At 35.8% G+C, this 16645-nt stretch overlaps 1 protein-coding gene across 1 annotated transcript in view; it reads left to right on the forward strand.

Annotated features, from left to right (window-relative positions):
- The window catches only part of LOC139692485 (POU domain, class 6, transcription factor 2-like), a 242594-nt gene that overhangs the window by 211467 nt on the left and 14482 nt on the right, over positions 1–16645 (forward strand). The window contains exons 4-11 of the mRNA XM_071590703.1: positions 5022–5237; positions 6728–6849; positions 8606–8735; positions 8873–9043; positions 9207–9709; positions 11085–11181; positions 12003–12245; positions 14507–14687. Coding sequence (XP_071446804.1) covers positions 5022–5237; positions 6728–6849; positions 8606–8735; positions 8873–9043; positions 9207–9709; positions 11085–11181; positions 12003–12245; positions 14507–14687 — 1663 coding nt within the window. The remainder of the gene's footprint in view (positions 1–5021; positions 5238–6727; positions 6850–8605; positions 8736–8872; positions 9044–9206; positions 9710–11084; positions 11182–12002; positions 12246–14506; positions 14688–16645) is intronic.

The following is a 16645-nucleotide window of genomic DNA, read 5'->3' on the forward strand; positions in this document are numbered from 1 at the left end:
CAATTACGCAGCGAGCATCAATAGGTCGACCTTCAGGATAGCCAGCGAACGCGTTGCTTCCCTGGGTATCCGCGAAGGCGTTCTTTTTCGTTCGAACGGTATCGTCTCTCTGGAATTATCGTCTTGAACGGAGCAAATAAAAGGGTGCGGCGTTCCAGCTTCTTTCCTTCGTAACCACGTCGGGGGATAGGGGCTCATTTAAATGCACATTAAAGACGTGACTGCGAATCTTTTCTTCGTGTTGTTGGTGGTTCGGCGGAAGTAACATTTGTCGAAGCGCTGGTAATAATTCACTTATAATATTGTTTGCAGAGGTTGGACATTAGATATCATTTAGAAAAAAATTAGAACTTAGAGTTACACCAGCAATGGCGTCACGAAAATAACTCGAGGATTCGATCTCGCGACCTTCGGATACCCCCGTTCCCTCGACCCATCTCCTTGCCTTGCAAGTGCTTTCAGCCATCAAAAAGATGATTGATATTTACTTAGAATAGTGAGTGGCGAATATCCATACTGACGACCCCTTGAAACCAGTGCTCGAATTCAACGTTTCACACGCCCAACGCCCCACTTTTTCTGTTGAAAATCGAATTTTTAACACAGCTTACACCTTTAGAATATTCCTACGCGTATTCACGCCATGCCAACATATTATTTATCTTGCTATTATCCGTTCATTCAACGTCCCTCTGGTGTACCTTGGACGGTTTACGTTTTTTTCGTTACTAAAACCAGTACTAGGGGAAAGTTATCAATGCTGTACCGCATTTTTAAAATCTTTTGTCGTTGGCATCCGGTTTTTTTGACATTTTCTACTCTGCTGCTCCTTGTCTGAAATCGCTTCTCAGCGATCATTCCCCATACTTTTCACTTCCTTCGATTTAGTTCTTCTTGCGTCCCCAGTCAACCTATTCCGTATCCATATTTATTCCCCCAGTTGCATGCATGTTAAACGTACGTGGTGCGATGCAGGTACAAATATTAAGACACCCTTCTGAGACTTAAACTTCAGGAGCGTTCCTCTAGTTTCTCATCAGTGTTTACTTGGGCTTGGGAAGTAAATTCTGTCTTGTGACTGAAGTATGAAATTATATTTTTCCGCGAAGAAGAATATTTATGATAGCCTCCTTCTGTTAGAGGTACAATCAAATCAATCTCTCCGCGAATGAAGGAGTTTTAGAATTCAGATCTATCAAATGAACTATATCCTTTTTCTAAAGGCTGGTCATTAATCATTTTATGGGCATATTGAGTCGTAAGTTGAATTTTAGTGATTTGGCTGAACATTGTTTCTGAAAGTAAAAGGATCTCGACTTGCAAATGAAATCGCGGAAGCCATGGCGTCCTAGAATATGACATTTAATCAAACAAATCGTCGGTAATTATTGTAGACTTTTCCAAACAGATAATATATTATTCCATTGAAATAAATCATATTAAATGTTTTCAACGAGATCTTACTATCCCCTACGTCAAATGACAGACGTACCTATTCTGGGGCTCACGCGGTGAATAATGTTTTCTGATTTGGCGAGTTGGTTTCCGATTTTACCTATGAAAGTTCCAATACGCTGTTGGTCTTTATAAATGTATAATTGTTTGAAAATGACGCAACTGTTTCAAACTGCCCGTAGTCAGAATAATAGAATAATCAGTGGAAATACGAGGGGTGTCTACCCGCAATCGTGGTTGTCTTGGACGCGTCAATAGGAAATCCCCATGTTTCTCCTACATCGAGAGATTGTGAATTCTCTTTTGCATGACCTCAGGGCGCAAAAATCTACGGCTTCTGTTTCGAATCCTGTGGCTCTCTTCTTTTCAGTTTTTTCCGTGAGTAGGTTTTTTGTAATGCTGCCAAATATTCCTCGACTGTCGAAATAACCTATAAAAAATATAATTTTAATTTACAGTCGTTAAAGTTTCTCTTGAATGCGAAACCACTCTTCGGGTTGGCTGGAAAAACATTTACACCCAGCTTACGTTGTGCTGATGCCACATTAACAAGAGGAAAAGAAACTACTCCGTATCTTTGCATTAATATAAAAATCTTCTTTTATGTTCATGCACGATAAAATAGTTCCTCGTCACATGACCACTTAAAACCAGTTCCTCTCATTAAATCCTTTCCCCCTCCCAAGAGAAAACTATATAATAATATTTTATTGCATGAATACTTACTGTTTTTACCTTCGTGCTTTTCATTAGAGATCTTGAGAATGAATATGTACATTTTCATAACCTCTTATATTTTACCTATTGCTTTAGCACATCATATTTTTTTCATCCACTTCATTCGCTTAAATCTTTATAATGCTATCCCCAACATTTAATTGCTTCCTTAGTCATACCAAGGTCTTATCTGCCCGGCCATCTTTACCACGCCCATAGTTCTTTATTTCATCAGTGTTTTCTGCAATTGGCCACGGAAGCAAATGGGGTTCACCGGATTAACGACCTGAGTTTTATCCTATTTATCTTAAAAAGTTTAAGCCACCAATAATTTGATTTCTTCGTTGCTGTTGGGTAGAATTTTTGTAAAATACTCTACAGCAGTAGTTTGGGTAGTCACAAATTGATTAATCAAATCGTTCATATAGGTTTTCCGTCGCTGCGTCAACGTGTAACAGAATATTTTGAAGAAGATTTGGTTTATCTATACTTTGTAAGAGAGAATTTCAGTAACCGTTGCTCAGAGTTAACCAATAGGGCTAAAATGTATGACAGTGTTGAGATAAAAAAGAAAGCTGACCCAAGGTGAGTCTCAACTCAAAGACGTATTTGACATTGATGTTCTATAAAAGAAATTAAATCGTGATCGTGGGATGGAATTACGTCAGTCACTCCTTTTTTGGAACGCTAACCTCCAACGCTACTAATGGTAGTAGGCATGGAGGGAGTTCTAAAGGATTTGAAGTATCCCAAACACACCCCCACTTCTGTCCTTCCACTTTTTGTATAATTTTCTGCTCCTCCTCTCGTCCTCATGATGCTCGTGATGATTGCAGTGTGTTGACGTCAGTAGACAATGTATCGCATCTCGCTTCCGTTTAAAATTTTCAAAATTATTGAAAGAATTTCTCTGTCTTCATGTATTTTGTCCGCCTTTGCTTTGTTCCTATCCATTAATACTTGGACGTGTTTCCATATACGCGCGGTCTAAGAAAATGGTCTTCCACTCGATCAAACCCCAAGAAAAGTGACAATTTTAGACCCTAATTTGTCTCACCAAGGCTCGGAATATCTCCCAGTATCCTATTTTTGGTTCCATAAAATAGCGCCTTTTAGGAAACTGAGATAAATAGGAATGATTAGTATTCGGATTAATTATACAATAATAATTAATAATCACATTACGCTCTAACAACTATATGGAGCTTATTAGGATGTTTAATTAGTCAACATGATAGGTATGTGTAGCAAAAATATATGTTGAGAACACGCGCGAAGTGAAGAATTTAGTCACGTTTATAAACAGTGTGATGCTTCTAAGCTATGTGGAGATTCTTATGCATCTACTCTAAAGTGGATTTAACATGTCATTTAATAGCTAAACTTCAGCTACTTAATGCCGCTGACCAATGTCTTGCGCAAACTTCAGCGCCATGCGCAGCTCTACTCTCACCCCAAAGGATTTATCTCAGCGGAATTTCGTTAATTCAGCGTTTCTTCGCGACCAACAGTTTCAATCAGGTTGACGTAGAATTTCAAATTCAAACTATCATGATTGCATAATATTTAATACCCCGTTAATTTATCAAAGCCGTAACATGTAATCACGTTTTGTAAAGTTGACTAGAGTGAGTTCGGAATTCAAAACGAGTTTTCGCATCGAGATGAAGATTATCGGAAGTAACCCACAGCCAACGCTGCGATTTACTTTCCTGATAGGATTATTAGTTGGCAGAGAATTTTGCATGCTATTCTAAAATGACTCACATTTGCATCTGGCGTTGAAGTCTCCCGATTTTATTTGTGGTATCAACAGAAGAATCGATCTACTTGGCAAAAGGAATGATCCGTGACCGAAATCTTGACCATCGGGACCTACCTCTTGTATAAGACAGAGAGCATGGAAGCTGGTAAATAGCAGAGAGAGCATGGAAGCCGGTAAATAGAGAGAGAGCATGGAAGCTGGAGAGCTAATAGCTCTCAGTAAGGGGCCCAAGGCCTGCCTGACCACTATTCTCACGACGGACCATTTTCTTATGGGAAAAATGTTTCGGAAAAATGTTCTCCACCACAGACCGTATGCTCACCCATGAACCTACCGATGAGAAAAATAAATATCAAAGTCACGGGAGGTTAAAGAGCAAGGATCAGAAATTTTACGCTAACCCGACTAGAAGACCGAATTAGAGATCACAATTTTGAACTCGTTTGTATGGAATATTATGCGTATTCTCCTAGTTTATAAAAGTTTGGAAACTGTTTTTTAGCATGTACTTGCTCCATTTGATAACCATTCTAGTATGTAAGATGACTCATTTCTTCACAGAGTAAGGCAGGGGATGAGATTTCTGGTAGTAAGCAGACGAATGCTTTCCTTTTAATATTCTCATGAGAGTGACTGCTGCCATGCTTGCTATCGAAGGGTAGGGGCTCAGGAGTACTGATAAAGAAGAAATAATGGAAAATAAAAATATGGGGGAAAGGTGGTAAAGAGAGATATGGAAAGGAGGAGAATATAAGTGAGAGATGAAAGGAATTGAAGAGGAAGAACATGATAGAATGGAGAGAGGAGAAACACTTTCCTTATTGTCAAAAAATTAGCACCGTTTTTCTAAATTACTTATTAAACGTTGGTTGAATCATTGATATCCATTGATGTTTTATTTCAATTAAAATCTGTCAATCCAAATACAAACTAAAATAAAATCAAATCACATATGATGTGCAGTTATGTCATTGAAATGCAAATGACATTAGTTTGGTAAACCCTATTCTCACTGAATAAATTATGAAATGAAGTTTGTCTTTGATGAATATCGCTTATGTCATCTCTTTCTCCCATAATCCAGTTGCTGGAATGGTGACCCTCCAGAACCTGCAAAACCTACAGAATTTAGCCACACTTCAGGGCCTCCCACAAGTGGCTACGTTGGCTGCAGGTCTGCAAGGCATTGCAGCAAGCCTTGGTCCATCCTCGGCTGCCGCTGCTGCAGCCGCCACACAGCTCGTCAATGCTGTGGCATCTGCAGCACAAAGTCCACTTAACTTAAGTGTGGGATCCTCAGGTAGGTTAATTGCATGGTACTGATATATGCATATATGACTGCCCCACTTTATGACCAAAAATGTTAGTACTCACATTTGACCAGAAAAATAAAGACTTGAGAACGTGCTAATGTCACCACAACCTACCTCATGGTCCCTAGTAGGTTTCTGAATGTTGAATTTGATTTTAGTTACTGTTTATTACAATAATCAAAAAACAGAAATTGTATGGTTACATGAAAACCAAAAATTTACTAGTCATATTCTGATAGGATATTTAAAATTCATTAAATTTGTAATCTTGAGTAATTATAATTTTGTCTTGTTGAGAAATTATTTAATCTCAGTGCACATCATATAATATTCCTAATTGAGTTCTAGGATGCAAACTTATTTCTGACAATTTTTATTACAATATTTTATCTGTATTCAATTTAACCTAATAAATTGAAACTGATTATGGTCTGCATCATTTTTTGTCCTACTTGCCAACCACTTTTTGTTGTGATTCAGGATTTTTATGGTTATTAAAAAATAAAAATTTAAACAGGGGAAGGGAAATATTTTGCACATCTAATAACTTTTATAAGCACTTTTACTGTCATAAGAAAACTTGTCAATGAAATATAGAGTTTGAAAAAATTATGACTGAAATGTACTCTACTTTTAAATTTATAGTATTGAAAAAATCAAGAGAATTCGGCATGAGTACCAAATTTGATGAAAATTTTCAAATATAGAAAGTCTTCCCCAACAATCAAACAAGCATAGAATAATGTCTGAGAAAATTATTATTATCAGCTGTTCTCTAAATATCACAAATTATTCTATGTTGTGTAAATGGCAGCAGCGTAAATCCCATCCAGAAACTGCTGCAAGGCAATAAAATCAATTAAAACATCTTACCACTTGCAATTTCTTTGCCATATTACCAAGAAGGCTGTCAACTACCCAGCATCAAATTCCCTGTCCCCATTAAATTTAAAATCTACCACTTTATTAAAAAATCTGTTTTTATTCAGGCAACATAGATTTTCAAAGATAAACTATTTTCAGTCACAACCAAATCTATTTTGTCGCACATCAAAATGTCTGGTCTCTCCACTAGTTCCGCTTGATTTATAATCATAAATAAATACATTCCTAATTACAAAAGCAAGAGGAATATCTTTATGGCCATGTAGACTCATGTAAATTTTCTACAAAATTTCAAGCCAAAAAATGGATAATGGATATGTGATAATTATTAATTTTCTAAACATGATGTGGCCAAATAATTTTATAAATTGTTTTGTCTCATTCTTTATGCTATAGGTTAATTTAACTTTGGTAACACCATCTAGACTCTCAGCAGTGAATACCAGAAGCTTGCAAAATTGTGTCAAAATATTCGACATTCATAATATATTTATACATAGCTTTATATTCCTTTTGATATAAATCTGTGTCATTATTCTGAATGGATTTTACTGTCTTCCTATGCTAAAAATGAGTGTGTATTTTATTACAGGTTCAGTTCCCACAAGTTGTGGCCCTGTTTCACATGATTCAAACCCCCTGCAGCAACTGCAACAACAGCATTTGTCTGCCAACAATGCAGCTGCTGCAGCAGCCGCAGCTATCTCCCAGCAGGTATGTATTAAATTGTTGAATTTTTAAAATTCCTTTAACTTTCATAAAAAATAATTAATTGTACATCTAACTCCCAAATGTTAGTATCAAGCCCATCTAAAGAATGGACAAAAATGCTACCCATAATTATGTTTTGATGAGGCCATTAATTTGTGCATTACCCATGGTTGGCAGCATGCCCTTAGGAGTTTTGTGGGGTTAAGTTCATTTTCTTCCAATGTTTAACTTTGCTGGTTGTGATGCAAAAAAAGTAATTACCTATTAGCTGTCTTCTGCAATTATTTCCAGAAAATGGAAGTTATGAATTTAAGATTAAATTATTTCAAATTGTACCGCTGTAAAATATCTGATGATTGATTTACCCATTTACTATACTTAATTTGCTCTTATGCAGGACTCAGTTTTTCTTCTACCTTATGTCAAATTCACCCTGAGCTAAGTAAGCCAAGTATGTTTATCATGTGTCTTTGAATCACTGCAGTATATTTCTATGTAATAGTCTCCTAATTGAGTTACTGTCTTAGAAGGACCAGATCATGAAGTAGACATAAAATATAATCCATCATCATTGTTGCTCTGATGTCATATGAAGAGAGAAAGAGAGAGATGGATTGAACTGATATAAACCTACCATCATGGTAATCATCAATCCCAAGAGAGCAATAAATTCTAAATGCTGAATGGAGTCATCATGGTGCTTGCCACTCCATATGGCACCTAGGTAGAGGTCAAAATTGTAATCATCTCTACCAGGGTTCAAACACAGGCTCTTACCAGCAAACAGGTTCATTAACTTGATATCCTAGGGTTGCAAAACCAGAGGGTAGCGAGGTATTCATAAAAAAAATCAAAGAGACATTCAGGCTATGACATGTTTCACATACATCTCATGTATTGTGCCTAAAAAGAATTGAGGACACCTGATAAATATTACCCAATGAAACATCTCTCAGCAAATATAAACCCCTGATACAATTTAGTGAGCCATGCTTGGAAATCAATGTTTGGATATTGAACCGCAGTTTTGCCAACACTACATTTCTTCCAGTAATGCTTTTCAATTTCTAAAACTGGTAGCATAGCTCTTCATGAACTTGTTCATAGAATTGATTCTGGTCATTATGTCTCATAACTAACATATGACACTTGAAAATGGTATAAATATGGCATCGTATTTGTTTCCTTGTCACATAATTAGCTAGCAAATTTCAGATGCATGTTCAATTGCCTCTCTCTCCACCTACTATCAAGCAAACAAGTGATTTAGCAAGAAATCATTAGTTACCCATTTTTATTTGACAAAAATTGGTTATCCTCTGAACATATGAAATGGGACTTTATAAGGAAGTGGTACAGCAATAGAGTAATGGGGAAACATTTCATCACCTTTATGTTTCATGGTGCTGCCAATATCGCTTCCTGTATGGTGGCTTTTAGCAAAAAGTCAATACAAGGACAGGTGGCATACTTAGCTTACCTTAGTGTGAGGGAGTACTATCGCTCAGCATCACCAGATTTTTTCCTTGTATGATATGTAATTATCTTTGAATTTTACTAATAACTGTAATAAGTCATAACCTTAATTTAACTGAAAAAATGTTGATAGTTTTTCAAAATATATCTTAGTGACTGGTAATTCAAGTTATTTATGTAAGTTAAGTAATAATAGGTGATGAAAATCATTTTGTCTGTACTCCTTTCATTACATATGTACATTTTAAGCATTGTCATATGAGTTCACCACTTTCAATGGCAGGTTTTGGCATCTCAACAGAATTCAGGATCACCCTCCCCAGCAGCTACCTCAATGCCACAATTTATTTTGGCCTCTGGGCAGCTTGTTCAAGGCATCCAGGGAGCACAGCTTCTCATTCCAACCTCCCAAGGTAAATATTCAATCTCTGCTGGCCTTAAAGCACTGAATTAACAATTATGGGCCACAATGCATCTTTTATTGAATAATCAAAAGTTATTTTTATAAAATATTAAAATTTGCACTTAAAACATTTTTCTAATATTCCAGGTATTGCCACTCAGACCATTTTAACAATCCCTGTCAATCAAGTTGCAAGTGGTCAGGTGGTTAATTTGGCATTGAACAATGGTCAAGTAGTCTCTACTACACTGGGCAACCTTCAAGCACTGGCTCAGCCTTCACAACTGTTGTCTTCTACAGCAAACAGCACAGGAGGAGGTACTGTTTACACTTTATTCATAGTCATCAAGCATCATGAAATTTTTTTTAAATTTCATTAATTATTGCGTAATGTTTGAGATGAATATAAATTCAATTTGATAGCCTTCAGTTATCTTGGCATGCCCAAATTTACTAATTTTAACCCATCATCATCTTTCAGTTTCAAATTCCAGTTTGGGTATTCAGCACCTGCTGACAAATGGATCAACATCCAGTGTTGCTAGCCAACAGCACTCCCAGCAGGCAACCCAACACCAGATCCCCCCAATGGCACCATCCAATGTACAGCAGCCACCATCTTTGCACCAGCAATCCCACCCTCCCACCCCAATGCCATGTGCATCTGTGGGAATGCAGAGGGCACCTGGATCGCACCCGTCAATGAACAGTAGTGGGGGACACCCTCAGGCAGCAGTCCCTCAGATCCCCAATTCCCACCCACCAACCCCACTGCCCCTCTCACCATCATCCCACCACCTCCCCCATGCCCCAACACAGCAGCAGCCACAACAACAACAACAACAGCAGCAGCAACAGCAGCCTCCGCAGCCACAGCCCCCACAGCAGAATGTCACCAGGAACTCATCACCCCAGCAGCCACAAGCACCCTCGCAACAGCCACACCATCCGTCACCACATCCACACCACCACTACTCATCCAGTGTAAGTTGTTCTTCTGCAAGACTAATTGATTTGAGATTATTCTTTTTGTAACTCAGTCATTACTCTTTCAATCCATAGAGTGGTTGGTGCTATACTTCACCAATGATTCTAGAGTTCAGAAATCTATTTCTTTCACCCCACATTAAACATTAATTTGATATGCATATTTTCTCCCCAGTCCTCTTTATGAAACCTTCAATTCTATTGTATACTGTACTAATTCATCGCCGTAAGGTGTGCCTAATCCATCTGGGGCACCTGCAGGACTATTCCTCCCTCACAGCCAAGATTCTTTCCTACTTTCTCATTTTATTGGCCCATTTGGTAATAATCAACATTGTCTCCCAGCACAAGGTGATCTCTTTACAGGGGTAAGAATTTTGCTGACACTTTGTGACCAAAAATGACAAATTCATAATCCTACACTCCCTTGTAAGAGAATTCGACTATTTGTACCAACCTACCTCACAGCTCATCTATATTGACTTTTGCACCCAAGGTTGAACACCAAATCATATGACCACAGCAGAATTTGGATTCACATTGAATATATCAAAAAGTGAAATTGGAAAAGTTTTATTTGCTGTATTTGAATGAGAATCATTTATAATTAATGTGTGCTAATTCAGAGAGCAACTGATTCCATATGCTTGTTACGCTAGCTAAGGAAAAACTCATATTTAAAGTAATAAGTTGCCTCTCATTTAAATTATTTCATCTAAATTACAATACTTCTGCTGTCACACTAAGTAAATATCTTGACTGTAAAATATAGTGATTTAAAAAAACATCTGTTCGCACAGTAACACATCTTAGTAAATTGTAGGATGGCATAGTGATGGATTTGGTGTTTTACAGTACATCAACATTGAGTTATTAGTGCTGGCTTGCCAATTTGACTAAATGCCTATTTTCTGGAACATTTGGACTTAACAAACATATACCCACCCTTCTTTAAGGTCCTATAACATTGCCATGAGCTAGTAGTTAAATCTGTTTTGGAGTGGATGATAACTTGTAATACATTTCAAAAATTGACCACAAGAATCATGAATTGTATTTTTGCACATTTTTTGATTGGGCCACATGTTCAAATGTGCAGAAATTTTTAACTATGTTACACATGGATGAAAGTTCCATAATTTATTAGCAAGTTAAATTTTTTCTGTAATGCTGGTAAATATTAATAGTATTATTATTAATATTTGCTCATTGAAAATGAGTAAGATCATCCATTTTTAGGAAATATCTGATTACAGTTGTACTTATGTACATTGGGAACCTAATAAGCAGCATGTTAAAAGGATAAAGAACTAAATCGATTCTCTTTATTCCTCCATCTTATTCAAAAGTTGTACTGTTTTTCCTTTATCAGGTGTCTGAAAAGAACATGAATGGCTCTGTCTCGTTAAGTGCCATCAGTCAACGGCTTTCTGCTGCCAACTCATCCATATCCATCACTCCTACTCATGGTAAGTATAACACTGAATTCTTGCATCCCACATTTTGTCATATTGGCATACTTGCTTTTCCCTTTCTCATTAAGAGAAATCAGCCTTCAGAAAATAATGTCAATAGAGTATATTTTGGGCTATGTTACCCAGGGCTAACATGGATTTCAGTGTCCCTCCTTCCATGGTTCTCCCATAAAATTTTTTTATGTCGTTGTACTGTGGGAATCATGATTAGTGATATGGATCATTCAGTGTACAAAAAATCTCCATTTTGTTGACCTCAGTGCAGCATCCAGAATAAATGCCCCCCTAACATAAGCAACACTGGAATGAATTCTAGGTCAGGCTGAGTCTCCAATCTTCCTCTTTGCATACATTGATTGGACTTCAAAAATGTTTAGTGTGCCCAGGCATGTTTGTGTACCCGAGCAAAATTGTTTAACTATATAGTTCATTTCAATTCCATGTAGTTGATTTCAATTGATTTTTCTCACCTCTGAAAAATGCTCAAAGATGCTCTGAGGTGAAGCAGCTAGCTAAAACCTTCACTGCAGTTCACTTAGAATTCAAAATGTTGTCATATTTAGGGAAACTTTATTACCTTTGGGGCAGTTTAATTGTCATTACAATGCAAGATATTTGATTAATTTATGCCCAATTTCCACATTCTTGACAATTAACTTAATCTAGAGTTGATGTTGGTGTGAAACAATCTGTTTTATATCTCCCTTAAAGGCATCATTTTATGCATTTTTCTTGACTTTTGACAAAGACATCTCTCTGCTTAGGAACTGTGTTGTGTTCAAGTAATGTTTTTATCCAATGCTTCATTTCCATAGCTCCTCACTCAGCTCAATCGCAGCATCACCATGTTGGGCAGCAGCAGCAACAACAGCAGCAGCAACATGGCCAACATCACCATCAGAACCACCAGCAGCACCAGCAGCAATCAAGGCACATGCACCACTCCCAAGATCATCACCAATCACAGCATAATCATTTGATGCACAAGCTCCACTCAGCTCTCAATGGGAGTGGCTCTCATCATAAGGGGTCCATTGATCCCTTAGGAGATATGCCAAGTAAGTGTTGTCCTCAAAACTAAGTTATATTTATCAGTGCTATGCACTGTAGTAACTAGATGGTAACAATATCAGCATCCCGCATCAAGGGCATCACAATTTCAGAGAAATGTATAGGCCTAAAAAAATGAAAAAATTAGCTAATAAATTTTTGCCACTCCCTTTTTACAAAAAGCACATCACATTACTAGTTTCTATCATTACCTTACTAAAGCTGTCAAGATTTCCAAACATCCCAGTTAAGGTTGTTGCATATGAATTTCTGTATTCCATTGAGTATTGGGCCACAGGTTTAGACAAAACGAGAGTATATGGAAAGAATAGGAAAGTTTAGGATGATAGGGAACTTAGTGACAGAATGTTCTCTTCTGTCAAGAAATCATCAAGAAATTTATTCTTGACTACTACTCTTGAAATGCTTAAACTCAAAACAAATACTTTACTCCCTTTAGGGGTGGTCAACATTGAAAAAATGTCAGCAACCTCATAGGTTCATATATTTAAACTAGTTACCACAAAAAATGTCCATTATTTTATACAATTCTGGGATTATTTTATTATTTTTATTATATGTTGGTATCAAAAAATGGTTTTCCCTTGGTTTCCATGATTTTTGTGATTTCAGGGTGCATTTTAATTTATACAAATGCAAGATTTTTGCATTGAAGTTTCCCTAATTCTTATCATTAGCTTGTGTAATGTACATTGTAGGTATGGCAGAGAAGTCTTAACACCACCTCATTATGACACCATGATTTTCAAAATGTTTTTGTATTTGTGTATTGTATTAGAGAAAAGGTTTTGCAAAATTTTCAACAACTGGTGAAACATATCTTTGCTGATGTTGCATGGCATTCAAGGAGTACAAGCCCAAAGAGGCTTGATATTTCATTTGACCATGCTGGTCCATTAATCCATTCACGTAGGTACTCTCTGGCTCTTTCCTCACTGCTTGAATATGCCTGAAAACTACTTAATGTTAGCAGTTGTTAATTTATTAGTAAAAAATAAAAGATACTCATTAAATTATATTAGATAGAGATATGCAGACTTTCAATTTCAGTTTTGATACATATTTAACTTAACAAACTCTAGAAATTCACACCACTTCATTTAATATATGATAGCAAAAACACAAGGTACCATGATATATGCCAGGCCAAAATTCCTAATACTGATACTGACACCCTATTTCTTCAGGTATGGCTTAAATATAGGTACCTACTTAATAATAATAATAATTTTTATTTGTCCAGAGACTGCATCATACAAAAAATTGTACACATAGTATAGGACACGTCAATATATACAATAATACACAATGTGATACATATACCTATTCTAAGTTTCATGTTCCATGAAATTCCTAATAGAATAGAACAAATTCCTTTGAAGAAAAGCTCTCAATTTCCTTTTAAATAGACAAATGTTTGTGCTGGATTTCAGGTCCTCATTTAGCTTATTAAACATAAGGAGACCCATAGATTTAGGGAACCACCAAATTTGTTTTCATATCCACATTAATTGGTAAATTTTCAATTGCGGTGGGTTTTAATATGGAAAATCAAGATTATGGATTAAACTATGAACAGTATGAATAAATACCCAGTCCCTTCATCCCTATTTGGCCATATGTAAATTAAATTTTACTGTAAGTTATTGGGATTTATTTATAACTGTGGACCGTTCCTTAATTCACAACAGTGATTGAAGTTTTATCTGAATAAAAGCATGTCATGGCAAATAGCCTTGGTATTTATCTAATTTTGTATTAAGTGCTGTTATTATAATTTGTTAATATACTCTAAATTTTGTTTGGTTCAATAAATAATTAACATAGGGGCTGTTGCAATTTAGAAATTACTGACTTCAGCTTTGGTTATCATTAATCGATTAAGCAGGTAGCCATAAAAGTTTCTATATGAATGATTTAACCATTTTTGGAGTCCATTTTATATATTATCACATGGAATGCATTTTCTAAATCATCAGCTTTAAAATATACTTTCACACAGGCTGCAATGAGAAGGTAAAATTAGACTTGAATACTGATACATAATATTTCTGGTGAATAGGGACAATAAATTTTCTTGCTCATTCTAATTGATTTTGGTCAAAGGTATGAAGTTAACTACAGAATTCAGTTGATGTTGATAGGTTTAAAGCCCTTCTATAAGGTGCTTATTTTATTTTTTCTGGTTTTTGACCTACATTCACATCTGGGTTTATGAGCTTTGACTAGTAGTTCTTCTTTATTCCAGACCAACCAACCATCAACCAAACAACAAGCAATGTTGTTGATGGCATCAACTTGGATGAAATTAAGGAATTTGCCAAGGCGTTTAAGTTGAGGCGTCTCTCACTTGGACTCACCCAAACACAAGTGGGACAGGCACTTAGCGTAACAGAAGGACCAGCTTATAGTCAAAGTGCCATCTGCAGGTAAAATGATCATCCTCTAACTCCTTCAATTTTCTTTGATGAACGCCTATTTACTTTTTTTCTTTAATCTTGACAGTACTAGGCATAGCAGTTGAGGCAAATTCATGTATATTTCAAAAAAATCAATGTTGATTTTTATTTAAAAATTACTGAGTTAGTCTGATTGGCAACATATAGTATTCCCCTGCCTATCCCAAGGATGTGGATGCAAGTCCTGTTTCAGTCAATAGTATTGTGTCTATCAATTGTATCAATGGGAATCCTTGTGATAAGTCAATTTTTATTGGGATCTCAATTGACCCACCATTGGTGTTCAAAAAGTCAAAATGAATTAATTGATGAAAAAGAGTTATTGAATTAATTGTCCTTGAGCATGGAAAGCATTCAAATTATTTAAGTGCCCTATTTTTCTGAATTTTATAGTCCTTGGCACTTTTTGATGGTTTTTTTTAGAAAATGATGTTAATCGGGGACTATGTTTGCACCCAAAAATTTTGATTTTAGAAAGTTTTGTCTTCAGATATTGGGGTGGAAGAGCTTTTCATGGTGGGATTATATTAAAAAGTGTATGGTAACATCACAATAATCAATAATAGGATTTTATTATCAGAAGATTATTTTGATATTATCTTCTTCAATGATCGATTATCTTCAAATAATAAATAATATGCTTCATGTAATATTTTTTTCATTAAAAGCTAGTGCTTTAAGTAGTCTACTATATTTTCTTTTGCTATTCTCTGTTCATTGACTGAAAATTTTTGTGAAGTTTTATATATTCTGACCTACTGAGAGAATGAAATAATATGTTCTGGAATTATATCCAAGTGCCAAAGATTGCATTTTGCATAAAAATTGAATGTTACTGTTGAATACCATGCTGCCAATGAAAATGAAAATTATGTCTGATTCAGTGTTTAAATGATTCACACTATTTAAACGTGAAATATGATTTCAAGCAAAAGTCATCACTGAAATATAGAAGATTGGATCCAACCGAATATCATGTGCTCACTTTCACTGTTACATGTTGGTAGCTTACTTCATGAACTTGCATGGAAGTACAATAGTTGTCTTGAAGTTTGTTTCTGTCACAGATAAAGCGATTTGTTCTGCATTCACCTCGAGTTCTTAATTATTTATTCTTTGTGTGTCTTCTTATACTGAATAAGGTAATTTTCTATAACTAATATTGAAAAGGAAAATTTCATAATTTTTCTCTAAGGAAATTTGGGATAATGTAATAGTGTGGCAAAATTAATAGGAAATTGAAATTCATAGAGGTAGTTACCAGATAGCCTTTAACAAACTTGTATATTGTGTCACACCACACCACTAGGAGATAGTATCACTCATGCTGTAATTTCATTTCAATGTTGATACACATAATACTACTAGTCAAGGAAAAATAATTTTGACTGCCAGAATTAGTTATAAATTTTATGTATTCAAGCAAATTGTTAAATACAGATCACATATAGGCATTCACAACCATTAGGATTATGCAAGTGTTCAGTGGGAGGAAAATTCATTTCTGGATAAATAAAGTCATGATTCTCAAGTATTAGATTGAATTAATTTGATTCTCATGACATGATTTACCACCTCCACAAGAATGAAATATTTTGTATAAAAACTACTTAAAAGTTACTTACCCAAAGCACTTTTGTCAAATAAATGTTAGCTGATATTCTGTGATTGAGGGAGGAGATGTCTGGGGCAAAACCCTCTCAAAATCTTCTCTGTATGAAAATGTTTAAATATAAAATGGAATCAATCTAGAGTTTGAGCAGAGCTAGAGTTCATCTTATGATGGTCTGCTTGTTGTATTTTGCCTCTAACAAGCAGCCATATGAAATTTCCCCTTTCAAATAAGTACACTTACTAATTTTTAATATCTCCTTCGACATGATTCCATGCAGCAATCAGTGATCTGGGAATGTGTCTCGAGTTTTGAG

Source organism: Hetaerina americana, unplaced genomic scaffold (genome assembly GCF_022747635.1).
Source record: "Hetaerina americana unplaced genomic scaffold, ioHetAmer1.1.p SCAF_4, whole genome shotgun sequence".
Classification (NCBI taxonomy): Eukaryota; Metazoa; Arthropoda; class Insecta; order Odonata; family Calopterygidae; genus Hetaerina; species Hetaerina americana.